The sequence below is a fragment of the Urocampus carinirostris genome, chromosome 17, assembly GCF_059441175.1.
Source record: "Urocampus carinirostris isolate Australia breed hairy pipefish chromosome 17, RoL_Ucar_1.0, whole genome shotgun sequence".
NCBI classification, from domain to species: Eukaryota; Metazoa; Chordata; class Actinopteri; order Syngnathiformes; family Syngnathidae; genus Urocampus; species Urocampus carinirostris.
Window position 1 is genome coordinate 25,072,865 of NC_142365.1, and position 19,272 is coordinate 25,092,136.

The 19,272-nt window shown below is 39.5% G+C and overlaps 1 protein-coding gene across 1 annotated transcript in view; it reads left to right on the forward strand.

Annotated features, from left to right (window-relative positions):
- Nucleotides 1–3,208: 3,208 nt before the first annotated feature.
- Nucleotides 3,209–19,272, forward strand: part of ints2 (integrator complex subunit 2) — a 31,447-nt gene continuing 15,383 nt past the window's right edge. The window contains exons 1-18 of the mRNA XM_088321502.1: nt 3,209–3,534; nt 5,528–5,828; nt 5,903–6,041; nt 7,504–7,606; nt 8,723–8,836; nt 9,391–9,521; nt 10,971–11,141; nt 11,969–12,189; nt 12,330–12,455; nt 12,569–12,640; nt 14,140–14,254; nt 14,712–14,780; nt 14,954–15,088; nt 15,165–15,341; nt 16,879–16,993; nt 17,429–17,533; nt 17,624–17,788; nt 18,729–18,930. Coding sequence (XP_088177628.1) covers nt 5,536–5,828; nt 5,903–6,041; nt 7,504–7,606; nt 8,723–8,836; nt 9,391–9,521; nt 10,971–11,141; nt 11,969–12,189; nt 12,330–12,455; nt 12,569–12,640; nt 14,140–14,254; nt 14,712–14,780; nt 14,954–15,088; nt 15,165–15,341; nt 16,879–16,993; nt 17,429–17,533; nt 17,624–17,788; nt 18,729–18,930 — 2,453 coding nt within the window. The 5' untranslated portion in view covers nt 3,209–3,534; nt 5,528–5,535. The remainder of the gene's footprint in view (nt 3,535–5,527; nt 5,829–5,902; nt 6,042–7,503; nt 7,607–8,722; nt 8,837–9,390; nt 9,522–10,970; nt 11,142–11,968; nt 12,190–12,329; nt 12,456–12,568; nt 12,641–14,139; nt 14,255–14,711; nt 14,781–14,953; nt 15,089–15,164; nt 15,342–16,878; nt 16,994–17,428; nt 17,534–17,623; nt 17,789–18,728; nt 18,931–19,272) is intronic.

Below are 19,272 nucleotides of genomic sequence, written 5' to 3' on the forward strand. Positions count from 1 at the left end.
TTTCTATGTGTTGGTAGTGTTTATTGCTTCTGTGCTTGTTTGCTTTAATGACTCTGGGTGTAGATTCTCAAAAATGGAAATTACATTTCAATTGTAATGAATCAAATGTTTAATTGTTTTGTTTTTTCTTCAACTATGTGAATTGCAGTCCTGAAAGTAGTTGACGCAATGGAGGGCCGTGCATTTCACACCTAGGCCTTCAGTAGTCTGAATCAATTGAACTCTAAATAACTATTTTATGGCTATTAAAATTACCACAGCTGCGATACATATGGAAAAGCATGAATAACCTCATAAAATTATAGGAATATAGCCACATTTTGCCCACCGAAAAACAATTTTATTTTTGCACAAAATACATATCTACAGATTATCTATGCTTCCATTCATCCATCCATTATCTGCGCAGCTTATCCTCAGTAGGATTGCGGGAGTGCTGGAGCCCATCTCAGCCATCTTCAGGCAGTGGGCAGGAGACACCCTGAATTGGTTACTGGCCAGTCGCAGGGAACACAGGGACAGACAATTCGCTTGCTCATTCACACCTAGGGACAATTTGTACCGGCCAATTAACCTAAAATGCATGTTTTTGAAATGTGGGAGGAAACCGAAGTGCCAAGAGGAAACCCGTGCAAGCACGGGGAGAACATGTAAACTCCACACAGGAGGTTCGATCTCAAGACCTCAGAATCGTGCCGCACACACGCTAACCACTGCGCCGCCGTGCTGCTGCTTTTCAGATCCGTCAACAAATTATTTTCTATCGCCATCGAAGCTAATGCAGAAATTCAAGCCTTTCGTGTCGTATTGCTTGCATATGTCTTTATTCGATTTAAGGCAAAAAATGCCAGTTCGACAGAAGCAACGAACACTGTAATACTGTGTTTTTCTTCACATTTTTGTTGTGATACTTCCATCATCTCCCCCTAGCCAATCATATATTGTAAAACCACTGATGTTCTGTTAGGCCTTCTAGCAGGCGGTGACTCTTCAACACGAAAGATTGGCAAGCGGTATGCAATTGGCTAGATAATGGTAGTTTTTCTGCCGACTTTAAAAATATGATTCAAAATCACTTATCACCAATGAGCAAAGCAAAAAGTGTGTATGTCCACCCAAGAAAAGGGGGGAGTAGTTAAGCTATGACCATCATCTTTCACAGGCAGTCAGGGTAGGTGACCCTAGATGTGAAAAATGCAACAAGAAAAACTGACTCAGCACTTTTGGTTTTGTTGACTCAGCCTTTTTCCAGAAAGATGTTCCACTCCCCAGAATGACATTGTATATCAACACCATATTTTACAGGCAGTCACATGGGTAACCCCAAATGTGAAAACTGCAACACAAGCTGACTCTGCATTTTGGGTTTCGCGAACTCAGCATTTTCCCAGAAACACATTCTATTCTCCAAGACCAGAACAAGTTTGACCAGGACACAAGCAATCGGGTAGGTAAATGACCCTACCAAAAAGGAAAATGACACCCGCAAATGGTTTCGTGCCTCACCTCGGGTGATGCTCTAATAGCTCACAACCATTCTGGGATTTATATATATATATATATATATATATATATATATATATATACTGTGACTCACAAAACTATTTTTACTCCCTTGAACTTTGACCTTTTGCCACATTTCAGACTTCAAACATAAAGATTCAAATCTATCATTTATTGTGAAGAATCAACAATAAGTGAGATAGAATCATAAAGTGGAAAACATTTTATTGGATATTTTAAACTTTTTTAACCAATACAAAACAAAACAGTGGGTGTGCAAAATTATTCACCCCTATTGAGTTAATACTTGGTAGCGCCACCTTTTGCTGCAAGTCGCTTGGAGTATGTCTCTATCACTTTGGCACATCGTGAAACTGATATTTTTGCCCATTCCTCCATGCAAAACAGCTCGGGCTCAGTGAGGTTGGATGGAAAGCGCTTGTGAACAGCAGTTTTCAGTTCTTTCCACAGAGTCTCAATTTGTTTGAGGTCTGGACTTTGACTTGACTCTTTGACTCTAACACCTTGATATGTTTTTTGGTGAACCAGTCCATTGTAGCTTTTGCTTTATGTTTTGGATCATTGTCTCGTTGGAAGACAAATCTCTGTTCCAGTCTCCATCAGGTTTTTTCCAGAATGGTCCTGTATTTGGCTTCATCCCTCTTCCCATCAATTTAACCATCTTCCCTGTCCCTGCTGAAGAAAAGCAGGCCCAAACCATGATGCTGCCGCCACCATGTTTGACTGTCGGGATGGTGTGTTGAGGGTGATGAGCTGTGCTGCTTTTACGCCAAACATAACGTCTTGCATTGTTGCCAAAAAGTTCGATTTTGGTCTCATCTGACCAGAGAACCTTCTTCCACATGTTTGGTGTGTCTCCCTGGAGTCTTGTGGCAAACTTTAAATTACACTTTTTATGGATATCTTTGAGAAATAGCTTCCTTCTTGCCACTCTTCCATAAAGGCCAGATTTGTACAGTATACGATTGATTGTTGTCCTATGGACAGATTCTACCACCTCAGCTGTAGTCCTCTCCAGTTCATCCAGAGTGATCATGGGCCTCTTGGCTGCATCTCTGATCAGTTTTCTGCTTGTATGAGGTGAACGTTTAGGGGGAGGGCCCGATCTTGGTAGATTTGCAGTGGTCTGATACACCTTCTATTTCAATATTATTGCTTGCACAGTGCTCCTCGGGATGTTTAAAACTTGGGAAATCTTTTTGTATCCTAATCCAGCTTTAAACTCCTCCACAACAGTATCTCGGACCTGCGTGGAGTGATCCTTCTTCATGATGCTCTCTGCGCTTTAACAGATCTCTGAGACTAGCACAACCCCAGGTGCATTTATACAGAGACTTGGTTACACACAGGTGGATTCCATTTATCGTCGTTAGTCATTTAGATCAACATTGAATCATTTAGAGATCCTCATTGAACTTCTAGACAGTTGCTGAACTGAAAGTAAAGGGGCTGAATAATTTTGCACACCCACTTTTTTTGTTTTGTTAAAAAAGTTTAAAATATCCAATAAAGTGATTTCCCATGAAGATTTCCCATGATTTTGTACCACTTATTGTTGATGCTTCACAAGAAATTACAGTTCTATATCTTGAAGTCTGAAATCTGGCAAAGGTTAACAAAGTTCAAGGGGGCCATATATATATAAAATCAGCATCATTCGCATTTAATGTAATTGGGAGGCAGGGGAAGCCAATGCATGAGCACATACAGTGTCTGCGCATGATACCTCCAACCGGTCTCCAGACAAAGCTGCTCAAGTTCCCGGCACATTCTCTTACTTATTTGTTTAATGTGGTTACATTTGGAGCAGATATGAATTAAGTTTAATCGGGTCGTAAAAATGCTATACGATTTGCGGAGCTTGCTAATGTCTTCGAAGGAAGGAGACTTTCACAGACATCGGCTGTCGAAGCGCTCTGTTTAGGCGGCTTGGTCCTCAGTCAAGTCCGAGGTCTGAAGGCCTACCATCGGAAAGTTAGACTTTTCTGCAGGGATATTGAACTCATTTGGGTAAGTGTGTTGTTCGATTTATGGCGTTTCGACTACGCGGTTGTTGCTGCACTTCGAAAGCTTGTTGTTTGTTGTCGGACTTTTATTTCAGTGTTAGCCGTAGTTGCTTGCTAGCTAGCTTGCTAATAGCACGCTAAGATAGCCCACAAGTGATGGGACAACAACATGTGCTAGATATTCTTTTTTGCAAGTTGAATCAAAACTACATTCGTTTTGTGAGGTTGCAGTTCTGGTGACGAGTCGCCTTCTCCCCAGTACACGATCCTTATAAAATAAACATTTTTAATTGAGCTGTCAATATGAGGGAGTCCGGCAAAAGAACTGCTCAAAATGTAATTCGTTGGGGAAATATTCCGATGCTTCGTTTTCCTTTAGGAAAGTATTTTTATTTTATTTTTATATTCTTATTCTACTCTCATTTTCTATTAATAATTCAATTGAGTGTCACTGTTATTATTTTATAATGCAAGTAAACGAACAAAGAAAGTATTCAGCATTGAAAAGTTTATTGTGTGATTTAACTTGTATAAAAAAAACACACCAAAGAAAGCTCTTTTTTTAAGTACACGTAGTAAATTTATTTTCACCTTGACGGGAACACGTGCTATAGAATTCCAGATCCATAAACAGTACAAATAGTTTTTGGGAACCAAAACCACTTGGTCTATGAGTACATTGTCACCTAGGTTTGGTACACTAAGCAGTTTTTTTCCCTTTCTCCTCTTTTTTTCCAATTATTTTTTTAGAATTTCCAAACAAGGGCTCATAAACTATATGCAATAGTGATTGTGCAGCTTATACATATGTATATATTCCTGGTGCTGCTTGAGCTTTCTGTGGTTTGTGCTTTGAAGCAGTATTATTGGCACCTATACACTAACTAAAAATGTTTGTTGTCTATAGATATTCATATAATTGGATAGAACATTTTGCTACCAAGCAGTGCAAATTTGTAATTTCAAATTCCGAAATTTCAATATGCACAGTATAAAACCTTTATATGTAATAGATCATATTGATTGCTGTTCTTTACAATAGAACACGCGGTCTGATTACCCATTTCCAGTTTAGATCCCTGTATTCTTCCATCCATTATCTGCACCGCTTATCCTCAGTAGGCTCGCGGGGGTGCTGGAGCCCATCCCAGCTATCTTCGGGCAGTGGGCAGGAAACACCCTGAACTGGTAGCCAACCAGTCGCAGGGCACACAGAGACAGACAATCCACTAGCTCATTCACTCCTAGGGGCAATTTGGACTGGCCAATTAACCTGACATGCATGTTTTTGGAATGTGGGGGAAACCGAAGTGCCCGGAGGAAACCCTTGCAAGCACGGGGAGAACATACAAACTCCACACAGTATGTTGGATCTCATGACCTCAGAACTGTGTTGTACACACGCTAACCACTGCCCCCCTGTATTCATTAAATTGCTAATACTACAAACTTGTGATTTCAGGGTTTTCCTGTGTGTTTTTTTCAATTGCTTGGCTTCTTGGCCAGATGTTTGACTTATGTTGTGCTTCGAACAAGATAGAGTTAAAACCGAAATACTTTTTGAACCTAAATTTTTGTTTTTCATTCACATTCTGAAATAGAAACATTCAGATCCACAGAGTAACCCCATGTTATATTCAATAACACACACACTGGCACAATACATGAAGGCATTAGGAGTCATTGATGGGGGAAAAAGCTTAAGTTTTCCTAAAAGCAGTACTCTGAGGTATTAAATCCATGAACATTAATAAAATACACCACTGGGGCCTTGTGGGGGTGCTTTCAATCATGACCTATTTTTCTACTTTTTTGTTATTGACATATTTCTGTCATACTGGGAATAAGAATAAAGAAAAAAAAAGTTGTGCCATTACTGGCAAAGGAGTCCAAGTGAGTTTGTGAAACTAAATTTTGAGAGCTGCATTATTCTCTTGTGTTTTCTTTTATTCTGATGCTCTCAGTTTACTTAAGAGTCGTTTTTCTTATTGATACAGTCCCAGAGATGGCAGACAGTGCAGGACTGCAGTTTGTCAGCCCTTATGCATTCGAAGCCATGCAGAAGGTGGACGTTCAGCGCTTAGCAGCCCTTAGTGACCCAGAGCTGAGGTTACTCCTTCCATGCCTGGTTAGAATGGCTTTGTGTGCCCCGGCTGACCAGAGCCAGGCTTGGGCAGAAGACAAGAAGCTCATTCTCCGGCTGCTCTCGGGTGTGGAAGCTGTCAACTCCATTGTGGCGCTGCTTTCTGTTGATTTTCATGCCTTGGAGCAGGATGCTAGAAAGGAGCAGCAGCTCAGGTAATAGATCTACTGCAACCAATTTCTACATTTAATCATTTCTTTTTTGAATGATGGCTTTTTTATGTAACCAGGCAAAAGGCAGGCGGTTCGAACGTGGAGAGTATCCTGGTATCGCAGTTGCAGCATGGGCTTACTTTAGAGTTTGAACACAGTGATCCTCTCAGGAGACTTCGTCTAACCCTCAGTGAGCTTTTAACAATCATGAGCAAGGTACAGACTTTTTTTTGACATATTGTCCTAAAGATTGAGCAAACACCGATTTTGTTTATTTTCTAAATAATGTAGTTCACCTGTTCTAAATTTGTCTGACCTAAGGATCCACCATTCCTCTCTAATTACAAGCTGTGACCCAAATCAAGAAAAAAAATCCACTTCTCACATTTTTCCCATCAAAGGATTGTGCAGTTTAAAGCAGAGATAGTATGATGTATTTAGTTTTTTTTAATTAAAAAAAAATAAACACAATGACTGGCAAAACCAAAACGACTTTGAGTACTGTATATATAAGCATATAAGTCTACATAGCATATAAGCGAACCCACTAAAACTGCTTTAAAATAGCCACATACTAAAATAATATTAAAAATATTAATAAAGCGCGTACCTAAACATAAATAACCAGAGTTGGGTAGGGTTACTTTAACTGGATTACTTTCAATTACTTTTGGATTACTCCAATACCAATTATGCTAATAAAAGACAAAAGAAACTAAATATGCATAAAATTACCAAATTTTGTGCAGGCTTGGGGAGTAACGTAATACATGGAACGGCAAAAATGATTTTGGCAAGCTGTTTGGATTTATTTTTATTTTGTTTCTGTCGCATTTTATGTTAGTTTTGTCGGAGATCAAAGCCAGGAGAGAAAGCTTACCACGTGTTGTGAGTCATAATTTTATTCATAGTTAGTTGTGGGTAATATTACATAACCCCAGGTAATATTTCAACTAAGGCAACAAAATCATTCTGAGGAGCTATTGTTGAGTTATTATTTTATTTTAGAAATGCATATCAAACTGTGGGCCCTTTGCGCTAATAAGTAACAAGTAATAAGTAACAAAAAAGAAGCTCTTAGTTTGTAAGTTGGAGAACCCTGGTCTAGTTGTTTACTGTTAACATATTCGGTTTAGAATCCCTAAATCCTATAATAATTGACATTTTATTAAACAATCACCTTCCGCATTAGTTAAAAAAAAAATCTAACCTTATGATATTGGTTGTCAAATTAACACTAGAAATGTCTATTTTCTAATAGTTTAAAGGGGCGTTTGAGCCTGTTTAACATTAGCACCCGGCACTTTTGCAAGTGTCATTGTCAGTCCCTTAGAAATACCTAGTATTACCACGCCCTCATTCCACAGGAATTAATTATTGGAATGCTAAAAAAGCTAACAGAATAAGTTAATCAAATTTGCTTATTTATAAATAAACTCTGTACTCTGTAGGCTGAACTCCAGTTTGAATGTTGTAAAAATGTGAGACAACTGTCACCTAAACGTTTGCATTTATAGTGCGACTTTTGGGATCAATTTTCCAAATTCTGATTAAATCTTGAAAATGTTAAGGATCATGTGAATAAGTCCATCAGTGTGTGATTAGGTAGAAAAGGAGACTTTTATTTATTTTTGTTCACTATTTTAGTTGCTATTTTAAACTGAATTATGTTTCTTAGGTGGCTGATTCAAATGGAGAGTTCTTTCTAAAGGCATCGGAACTATTTGAAAGCCCGGTCTACTTGGAAGAGGTTGCAGATGTGCTTTGCATTCTACAAGCAGGTGTGTAACTCTGTACTGAAGAAGATGGTGCTGAGTTCTTAAAAATAACTAAATACATTTTCTTTGTATTTTGGGGGAACATATTAGGGGTGTTGAGAGAATAACTCTGTTTCAAAGCAAAGCTTTAATCTGTTCCTTTCACCCAGTTTAAAATATATTTAATCATACTGTTGAATAAATAAATTAGCTGGTACCGATCTTCGTCAAACTTCAAAATGCCGTTGCCGATAATCGGATGACCTCTGAATGAGTTGGCATTTTAAATTCCATCCATCCTTTTTCTGCACTGCTTATCCCCACTAGGGTCACAGGGGTGTGGCAGCCCATCCCAGCGGGGACAACCTAAACCAATTGCCAGGCAGGGCGCACAGAAACAGACAATTCTCCCACTCATTCACACCTAGGGACAATTTGGACACCAATTAACCAATTTATGGCTGGGCTTTTCAACACAGGTCATGAATCCAGTCTTGAGGATTTTGAAAGTAGATGAGTCTAAGTGGGGCACTACAGTTCTGTCTCAAAGAAGACAGTCTCTGATTTCGGGAGAGTACATTTCAACCTAGTTTTCCATACATTTGACAACATTTTCCTACAAGGGTGCTATTTTAGAACATTCCCATAAAGCACGAATCAGTGTACGTTTCTCATAGCTACATTTCCAACAACAATCTTCTTGTAAGCGGTCTCATTCTGAAAAGTTTTGATGGTAAGAAATAATATTTATTGATCATTTTGTATTGGATACATTTTATTCCATCTTCTCTTACATAATCATCTGACCTGGTGACGATCCCATCCCATGTTTTCTTATCAAAATTGCAAGATGGGTCTTTTTCCCAAGCCCGTTTGATGAAATATTATTCTTTCCTATCCAGACTTTGTGTCCTCCCCAAAGCATCGCATAGCCCATTTGTTTTGACAAGATGTTTGAATGTTATTGTAGTGTTAGGTTTTTGGACAGATAATCAATTTGTCTTCCCTTTTAGTATTGCGTTACACTGATTTCCCCCACACAAATGAGTTGTAATTCAGAAGTCATCACATATTCCTGCATAACTAGCCAGCACAATTTGGGCTCATTTGATGAAATGCGTATTTATATTGTCACGACAGAGTTGCCTTCCTTGCTGCCAATTGTGGCTTTGGCAGAGGCTTTGCTGCATGTTCGTAACGGAGATTGGTTTCTCTGTCTGCTGGTTGCCAATGTGCCCGACAGCTTCAACGAAGGTAAAAGATCTTCCTCATTTTTCTGACAAGGTAACAGGGGGTTAGTTGGTTCACCAATCCAAGTACTTTCATGGTATTCTTAATGCTTAGTTTGAATTGCGTCAATGTGTTTAGAAATTATACAAAAGAACATACATAATCTACTTAATATAAAATCATTGGGATTTTCCCCGGAGAACCTAATAAAATATTTACGAACTCGTTTTGGCCTTTACAGAAGCTTTTGGGAATAGCTGCTCTTAAATTTTAAGAGGGTTTAGATTAAGCAAAAAGTCTCTTACGACAAGCAATTCGGATGCTACAGAGTGCTTTTTATACAATAGTTTATCCATGATAATTTAAACATATTTAAAATAATCTGCTTTAAGTAAGATCTAGTGATAGAGTTTTGTGAGTTTTTTTGAGGGGGGATATCACAAATACTTGCTTTTTCAGTAAAATAACTATACTGAAATAAATACTGAGCAATTTACTCCCAAATAGATATGATCGAGGTAAAATCTTGGTCGAGACAGACTCACATTGACTAAAGAAAGTGCGTGTATGTGTTACAGTGTGCAGAGGTTTGATCAAGAATGGAGAGCGTCAGGACGAGGAGAGCATTGGCGGGCGACGCAGAACTGAAGCCCTTAGGCAGCTGTGCCAAATGAACCCTTCGCAAGCTCTCAACATCCGAGCCATGGTGGTCAGTGGAAAAGCATTATGCTGAAGCACAATCATTAAATTTGTTGTGATAACGTGCCACATTTGATGAAAATATCATTCTGAGCCGAAGGATAATGTATGGAATTGGTTCTTGTCTAAATAATAATGTATTTTTCAACTACCCCTAAATTACAGGGCATTACACAATCTACTGGTAGTTCCTTATACAAATTTAATTCATTCCAGGATCGTGCTTGAATTGCTCTTGGCCCATTCCCGACCAACCAAAAGCATACATGTTAACCCTATATAGCTATTAAACACATCTTCCTGATCACTAAAAAGACATTCAAATAGTAATTAAACAAAAAAATAAAAGAATTAGACAAGTAAGATATTAACAAAATAAAATGCAAGTTTATCATGAGATAGTCGCCGTAATGAAGGTGTGTGTCGTGTAGCGGTTCCTGAGTCGTGATGGGGTGTTGCAGCAGGAGTGTCTTTTGATGATACGTAAGGACTTACTGTACACTTATAATTAAAGTTGCTGTTTATTTGAATAAAAATAGAAACAAACATTTTTCCCGCATGCTGTTTTTATTTTAGTTTAATGAAACAAAGCGCTGTAAAAACTCTTCTGCGGCTTTCTAACCTACACTATATTCTTCCTCTTGCCAAATGATCGTCACAGAGCCTCGTTTTTTGAATGTATCAAACCAGCCATGGCGGGCATTGAATTATATTACAGCTGCACCCAACGCCTCATCAAGTTGTAGGTGCTTGTAAATAGACAGCAACTTCTGCTTTTCATGTCGCTATCTCCCGCTAGCTCTTTGTTGCGTATCCACAATAACGGGTCTCCCCATCTCGTCATGAACAGTGGTTCTCAGTTTTGAAAAACAGTCACACACCTGCTTGTTTTTATACCTTTGACGTCTTTCTGTTTCAATAGCATACCAATAGGAGATGTTGACTGTACGTACTCCTTATCTAGGTTACTCACACAAACACCATGATTGTCTATTATTTCCTGCTTCGTTGCAATTGACATCATTCTCCTCTTTTTCTCGGAAAACACCTTACCGTATCCCTTTCCAAGAACTCATGGCTAGGGTCACGACAAGGAGATGCAAAAACAAACTTGCTGCGTAATATAAACAAGTGGGTGGGATCAGGCTTCTAAAGGTGGAAAGCGCATGTGCTTACCGGGCAAGCTGATCCTGATGGTGAAGCGGTCTTTTGTGGTAGTCTCTAGTGGTAGGCTTTTTTTTTTTTAATTAAAAAAAAAACTTCTATATCAAAATTATTTTTAAAGAGTGCTCGTATAAAGAGGTGTACCACTCACGAGTGTATTTAGCTCACTTATTCCAATTGATGCCCATATGCGTCAAAGTTATTCTGTATCCAGTTTTCCCAGGATTTGGTTATTAAGTATTGTTGTAAACCGAGTTGATACAGTTTGATTGTTTTCTCTTCATAATTTTCCTAGGTAGAGGAATGCCATCTTCCTGGCCTGGGTGTGGCTCTTACTCTGGATTATAAACCAGACACTGCAGATGAAGCCGTCAGCCCCTTGGTTTCCTATGTCAGTGGTTTACTGCTGGGTACCAACAGCAAAGTCCGAACATGGTTCAGCATGTTCATTCGCAATGGGCAGCAGGTGAGTGTTTGAGCAGAAATGAGTGGTATGCATCTCTGTTCACTACAATTGCTGTCCGGTTTAGAGCTGGCCTCACACTTTGTCTTAATGGGAATCACCAGTCTGAAAATGTTATGTTCCTTTGATGATTTCACAACTCTACAGGAAACAAGCCAATTGGGTCAACTTTGGGACTAAATTTCTCGAGTCCCCCATGATGTGGAATATTTTGCAACATTTTTGCATAATTGTGGGGTGGAACACTACATGTTCTGTGTCTAAAAATTGATTTAGGATTAGCTTTAGGATGAGGGGTAATAATGCAATCGGTTCCATTGTAGTCACTTAGTCATTCACATTACAGTGTAAACATTATCCCTTCATATTCAACTTCAGACAGCGTGTATGACCTTTTGGTTTTGTGCTTGGTTTTCTGTTGTGTCTTTCACAATTGAAAAGTGAAGCTATATTTTTCCTGAAATAAAGTGTGCATTTAAAATGGCCAACATTTTATAAAGGGCATGCTTAACTATGTACTGACATTTCTCCTGTGTTATTAAGAACAAGGACACCTTGTCAATGACATTGTGTTATCTTCCAGTATACCATTAAAAAGGTGTAATTATAGCCTTCTCCTGCTGGGAAGAGAGAAAAAGAAACATTTTACATTTACAGTGTAACTTCATCTAACCTTTCCACTCACTAAACCTTCAATTGCATTTCAAAAATGAAACAAATTGTTGCTCTGACTAAAAGACCGATGATAAAGGACTTAACTGCCAAAAATGCCTTTCATGCCTTGTTGTCACTTTGATGCTCATCAGCTGCTGTGATTTTTCTTTCGTCAGAGAAAAAGAGAGAGCAGCTCAGTGCTGTGGCAGATGCGGAGGCAGCTGCTGTTGGAGCTAGTCGCTATCTTGCCTCGTTCGCGCAGCACCCACATTCCCAATGACGGGGACACCGACGACGAGGGTGGCTTCAGCTACTCTGGTCTCAAAGAGGAGCACGTAGTGAAGGCAAGCGCGCTGCTTAGACTCTACTGTGCTCTCATGGGCATCGCTGGCCTCAGGTTAGTCAGAGGTGGTTTTTATTTGAAGATATGGATTTTCTTAGCATTATTGTTTGAACTGTGGTCTGTGCAGCCCTTTGAGACTCCTTGTGATTAAGAGCTATACAAATGAACTTGACTTGACTGTATCTCCATCCCAGACCTACAGATGAGGAGGCCGAACAGCTTTTGCAGCTGATGACGAGCCGACCTCCAGCCACACCTGCCGGTGTTCGTTTTGTGTCACTTTCGTTCTGCAAACTACTAGCCTTCCCGACGCTAGTCAGGTACACACCTCTCACACCTTTTCCATACTGATCCTGACCTTCAGGACTAAGTACAGCGGTACCTCTTCTTACAAGCTCAATTAATTCCAGTCTTATATCTTGTATGTCTCTAGCACACCAGAGCAGGAGCAGCTCATGGTCATGTGGCTGAGCTGGATGATAAAAGAAGAGGAATACTTTGAAAGGTAAGAACGGTGCATATTTTCATCCAAGTGGAATCAGAATGGCCTGTAGAATACATGATATTCAAGCATGTCTGTAAGTTTGGATTCTGATAATTTGGGCATGTTGTCTAGACATAGGTCAATATCTATTTTACATTAACTTGACATTTAAAATAGCAGCTTGATTCATTAGAGCTATGCCGCAAAAGTAAAGTTCAATGTCAAAGTTATCTTAAAACAAGGAAAAAATCCTTAATACTATACAATGTGAAACATAAAGTAATGTGCCATGTGTTTTGACTGAAATTGGAAACAGTTTTCTAAAATCACCATGTAATTTCTTTGCCATTAAATTAGTCCTCGTGAAAGTGCACAGGGAAAGATTTTCTGAATTTTTTGGAGATGTAGAGGAATGTTGTCCTGAAAAAATAACTTGGTCTCAAAAATCAAATAAAGCATTGGCCTGTCACGATAACCCAGTGGTACTCAAATAGTTGGGCCCCTCAGGCTCTGTCAAGAGCGCCTGTGGCCTTGGGGATTTTTTTACCTGTCCAAGAATAAAGTGAAATTGCACCCCCGCTAAACTAGGGGGCATCAGCTCTTTCATTGGCAGTGTGCGCTCGTGGTGAAGAAAATTTGTTTACACTGAGCATTACCGCCGAGTGAGAAGTTTTGACACGAAGCGAAGCTGACCCTCAAGTTAAATTTAAAAACTATTTACCAGGGAGACTAACGGAGAAAAAGTCTCCCGAAAGCTAAGACGAAGAAATGTGAAGAAGCGTGACTAAGGATGAGGGAAATATCTGTGTTTGATTGTGTCTAAAATTCTGAAGAGCCCAGAATGCAAAAACTCGTATCAAAAGGGTGTATGGGGCCATCAGGGTGAAATCACCTCCAACCCCCCCAACCAAACAACTAACCGAGGCGCTGGTGGCACCAGGGTACGCCCTTCCCATTTATGGCAGCAGCGCTCGCCAAATACCCAGCCAGTGAGGCCGGAAAAATACAGCTGTGACGACACCCCCAGCCCTGTACCATTGGATGGACCCTTGCTGACCTGAAAGTGCATTCAAATGGGTAGGATTCCCTAAGGGTGTAGTGCATCCCACCAAGGGGTGTGTGTAGTGCACTTTGTGTGATTATGCAGAAAGTGAAGGTGCAAACTAGATAGTGAGGAAGAGGAGTGATCTGAAGGGGCTCTTCATGCTGGGCAGAGGGGGGACCACCTCTTCGTCCTGTCAGCGAGCGAGCGTGGTAGTTAAAAGTGGGGAAACATGTTTTCAATGAATCGAGGCTGGCAAAATTACCATTGTTTTATTTACTAACACTTTGACTTCTTGATAATCGTGACAGGCATAGCGTGAATATTTACTTTGTTTGTGGGACTCGTGCTTTGATCAAAATTTCCATTTGATAGATAATGTGTATCGATAACTCTAGCTTATCTGTATACAGTAGTTGCCCCAGTAAAAGACTAGATTTAGAGTCACACTGTCTTTTTGATGTCCTCTCTTATACAGTGCAGCTGGTGTTTCTGCTTCTTTTGGAGAGATGCTTTTACTGGTGGCCATGTATTTCCATAGCAACCAGCTCAGCTCCATTATTGAGTTGGTGTGTTCTACTTTGGGGATGAAGGTAAGATAATGGGTAGGAGGATGAGAGTGATCAATAAATTAAGTCTGTCTAACTGGAGACTAGCACTAATCCCCACCACGCAGCGGCACATGAAAAGACTTCACCACTATTGGGGGACGTTCCATGAAAATATACAATATCTGCAAAGGCTTAAAGTCTCCTGCAGCTTGTTCACTGTTTTAAAATATATCATGTGCGCTATTTTCTCCGGCGTGTGTGCTAAGTGGTTTTCCCGTTCCAGTGCTTGTTCCACTAAGATGTGCGATGTAATTGGATTTAGAGTCTGTTTGTTTCTACCCCAGGGCAACCCTATCTATTCAGTGCTGCGCCTGCCAAGAAGAGTCTCTTTATGAAATATGAAGAGAGGAAATTTGAAAAATAGCAATACTTGCACTGCTGCTTTCAGCTCATTTTCGTCTGTAGTAAGGCTGCCACTTTTCATTGTTTTCTTTTACAGATTGCCATTAAACCAAGCTCTCTAAGCAAAATGAAGACCATCTTCACGCAAGAGATCTTCACTGAGCAGGTACTTTTATAAACCCTTGTCAATTTGATGCGCGTCTTTTTTGCAGATACAAGTAGTTTTGTAAATGTTTAAAATTGACTATTTTCTCTTGTGCAGCACAAATTCAAATGAATTTTAATTTTCGTTTTGTTACCCATTCTTGTGGCTTCTCGGGTGGCCTGTGTGGTGTGCAGGTGGTCACAGCGCACGCAGTGAGGGTTGCGGTGACCAACAATCTCAGTGCCAACATCACAGGATTCCTCCCCATTCACTGCATCTACCAATTGCTTCGAAGCCGCGCCTTCACCAAGCACAAAGTGTCAATCAAGGTGGGTGTTTATTCTGAAAAAATGGATAATGCTTGAGAAATTCATACCCCACTTATTTTGCTTCTGTTACTGTCAGGACTGGATTTACCGTCAGCTGTGCGAGACGAACACGCCCATCCACACTCAGCTAATACCTTTAGTTGACGTTTATATCAATTCAATCCTCACTCCTGCGTCGAAAGCCAACCCAGAGGCCACAAACCAACCCATTACAGAGCAGGAAATCCTCAGCGTCTTCCAGGCTTCTTCTGTTGTAAGTCTTCCCTGTGCACTTTCACGAGGACTGATTTTATGTGATTACATTATTGTGTTCAGAATGGGAATTCTCCTATAGGGTATTCCGTTATTTTAAATCTGCTCTGATATATTCTTCTGTGCAGTAATTACAGTAGTTTTTGTTTATAAAAACCCGAAACAACTGAGTCTGCATGATTTTCCAGAAGACTGTGGCTGTTTTTAAAGAATATAATATCAAGACGCACTATGAGACAAAACATGCTGACTCCAAAAAGCTTACCGGAAACGATGATTTGAAAAGGTGAAGCAACTGGAAGCTGTTTTAACGGCACAGCAGCGCTTTTTCACGAGACCCTTCCACTCAAATGAAAACGATACAAAGGCGAGCTTTGAGGTCGCGACGCTGATTGTCAAACACTGCAGACCTTTCACGGAGGGTGAATTTATCAATGTCTTTTCGAAGAATGCTAGGCTGAAGAGTTGGCATTCACACATTCTAAGATTACCAAATCTGGCCAGCTTTCTTAAAAAGTTAGTACACACCTGGATTAGGGACATAATCCGATTAATTTCAGATGGTATTTTGTCACCATCATGTGGACGACAAAAATACGGCATCTAAAGGATTATTCCAAACAATAAAGCACTAACTTTATGAAGGTTTTTTTTACAAATTACTTCTCTACTGTGGAATTATCATTTTACAAATATTGTTGCCGCTATGTTGAATTATTGATTGGTTGTACTAAATATGATTGGGTGACCGACTTGAGCACTTGTACAGATAAAGCAGTAATCTATAGGAACCTTTATTGAAATATGTTTATTTTGCCTAAAGTATATTTTGCACTTATGTAGTTAATATGACGATAAGGTATCATTATATTTTTGTTGGGCAGCCCGTATCAAAATTTCAAGATCAAATCTGAATATTTCTAATTGATCGACTTTACTTCAGATAACGGGTTTTGCCTTCGTGTAGCAGTTATCTAGAAAACGATAAGGTGAAGTAAAAATGTTTTACCTTCCTTACAGCATGTGGAGAATTTCAGGTTTTTGAGCAATTGAAAGCATCTTCCTCTGTGTTTTGGTGCTTCGGCGGTTTGTTTTCATGATGGCTTTGAGAGAAACTCGACATTGTAAAATATTGGGGTGTAGGTTGGTCAAGCTCTTTTACGTACATTTAAAACTTAGATCGCAACATTATTGACGCACAGGCCGACACAGAAAGGGACAGGATGACTATTTTTACCCAATCAGAATGCAGAATACTTTACAGATTGTATCGAAACCACTAAAAGTAAACTGCGATAAAGCAAGGGATTACTATACTTTGTTTCTCAAATAGAAAATTAATAACCCCGTAAACATTACTCAACTTTTCTAGGTTTTGAAGGGGATGTAAACTGCATGATTCTACATAATTCTATCGCATAAGGAAAACTGGATCAACAAAAGACAATAATTCAATTTTCTTTTGTGTGTGTGTGTGTGTATTCATTTTATTTTATTTATTTATTTCCAACGTCATTTGTTACATGTCTTTCTATTAGCAAGGGGATAATGGTAGAGGAGGAAGACAACGCAACTCCATCACGACCCAACTGCTCATTCTTTATTACATCCTGTCTTATGAAGAGAACCTGTTGTCCAGCACCAAACAACTGGGTGTGTATGCATTCAATTTTGCATTTGTCCATTCAGTGGTTTGCGCCCTCTTCATCCTCTTAATTGTTGAAATTTCCTTCAGCGGCCATGCAGCCACTTAACCTTTCCACTTTGGGCACCGCATGTTGGCTGCTTCATTGATAATAAATTGTGGGCTGACAGGCTGCCAAGTGAAAATACTCTGGGTGAAAACAAGGACAGCTTGGGGTTCGGCTGGAGCATTTGCTACAGCGCTAATGCGTTTCGTTTTAATCGGACTGTCTAGCTATCGTAAGTGCTCCAACAGCAAGAAAGTGTAATGAAACGGATGAGGTGGTGCTTAATTCATGTCAACACAAGGTGAAGTCCATTGTGTGAAGCAGATCTGGGATTCGTACTTGGATGTCATAGGGCAACAGTATCTTTAGGCCAAACGTTTTGTTTTATTGTTGACAGCTTTAATGCAGAAGAAGCCCAAGTCTTACTCAGCAACTCTCATGGACCAGATCCCAATAAAGTACTTAGTAACTCAAGCCCAAGGGTTGCAACAAGAACTTGGTGGTGAGTTAACCCAAATTACTATCACAATATCCTTCTACGGTGTATTTTAAATTTATATTTGGAAATTGTTTTCTTGTTCTATTTTGCCAGGTCTACACTCTGCTTTATTGAGATTACTGGCTGTCAACTATCCTCATCTGTGTCTTGTCGAAGACTGGATAGGTGAAGAGGAGGTAACGGGTACTCTTCCCCTGCTAAGGAGAATGATGCTTCCAAGCAAAACCTGCAGATACACCGAAAGCCAGCTCCACCAGGGTGTGTGGGCATCAAGTCACTTTGTCTATATGTAACTTGTACAGTAGTCGTTTTTCACATTGGTGTGTTCCAAACATGGTCAAAATCCGAGAAATACAAACCTACAAACCTTTGTTCGTGTATTTAATACTCTAACATTGAAACCAAATAAATTGCCTTATTTACATCCTCAAGCATTTGTTTAACAATTAAAGTAATACCTTATAAACATATTTTTTTAGTTTTTGTTTCGTTTTTTACAGACAACTTTTTTCTTTTAAGAATAATCTTGCTGCTTTATTGCACTACTAACTGCAAGAAGGGGTGGAAATTATTTAAGGACAAAAATGTTGTCACCTCTGGAGAATTCTGACTTTGTGGGCTTTCCTCTTCCTTTAGTTGCTTTTGTGGGTCCAGAGCGTTTTGTTGTCATGATGGCGTTAAGAGAAACCTGAAATTGAAAAATATTTGAGCATACGCTATGTAGGTTCCTCAAGCTGTTTTACGTTTGTGTACAACTTGCAAAGTAATGGACGCACAGGCAGAAGCAGGAAGAAAATGAGTAGGGCCACTATTGAGCCAATCATAATGTGGAACACAATGCACGTTAAAAACGTGCAAAGTAACGGCAAACCGCACAAAGTAAACCACAGTAAAGCGAGGGATTACTGTATATTTTTTTCCAGGGTGTTTATTTGGAGTTCCAGTTTACATTTTTATCAGGAGAAAATTAGTAACAAAGCTACAATAACTTGTAACAACTGTGACAACCTTTGCTTCTTTCTCATTCTCTCTTACGATAACACTGCAGTGCTGCCTAATTTGAACGTGAGACGTGATTTGTTTGCCAGATGCTTACCTTGTCTTTGTATGCATTGCACACAATTTCAAGGAAACACCAATGCTTCATAGTTCTTAACCTTTTCAAATGATATAACCAGTTTCTTTTTCTCATGTCCAGCCTTCCGGAAGTTACCATCCAGCAGTCCAAGGCTTATGCGAATCCTGGAGCATTTGACACTTCTCACCCCTGGAGATCTTATCCCTTATTCAGAATCCCTCACTTCCAGCATGGCTCTGCTGCTAGAACCTGCTGTGCCTCGCCGTACTCTGCAGACAGTCAATAAACTCTGGATGGGCCTCAACACTGTGATGCCCCGCAGGTATACTATGTGAACAAAATTGAATTTCTGGGAGACCATATGTTGGAGAGAAAATACTGCAGTTAGTGTCTGAAGTCCAAATATAATGGGAAAGTGTTTTAAAAGTGGATGTCCTTTTTTGGCCTTTCAACCCTCCTGGTTCCATAATATTATGTAAATAGTTATTCATAGATTTTGGTCAATAGTCATGTAAATAGTTCAACATAATTTCCAAGTTATCTGTTAAAGAACCATTTTCAAACCATCCAATTGCACGGTTTCAAATTATGATGTGAAGCAGTGTTTTTATGACTGTCTGGGAACCATTTATTATTTATATTATGGTTTTTTTTTTTATCTGAA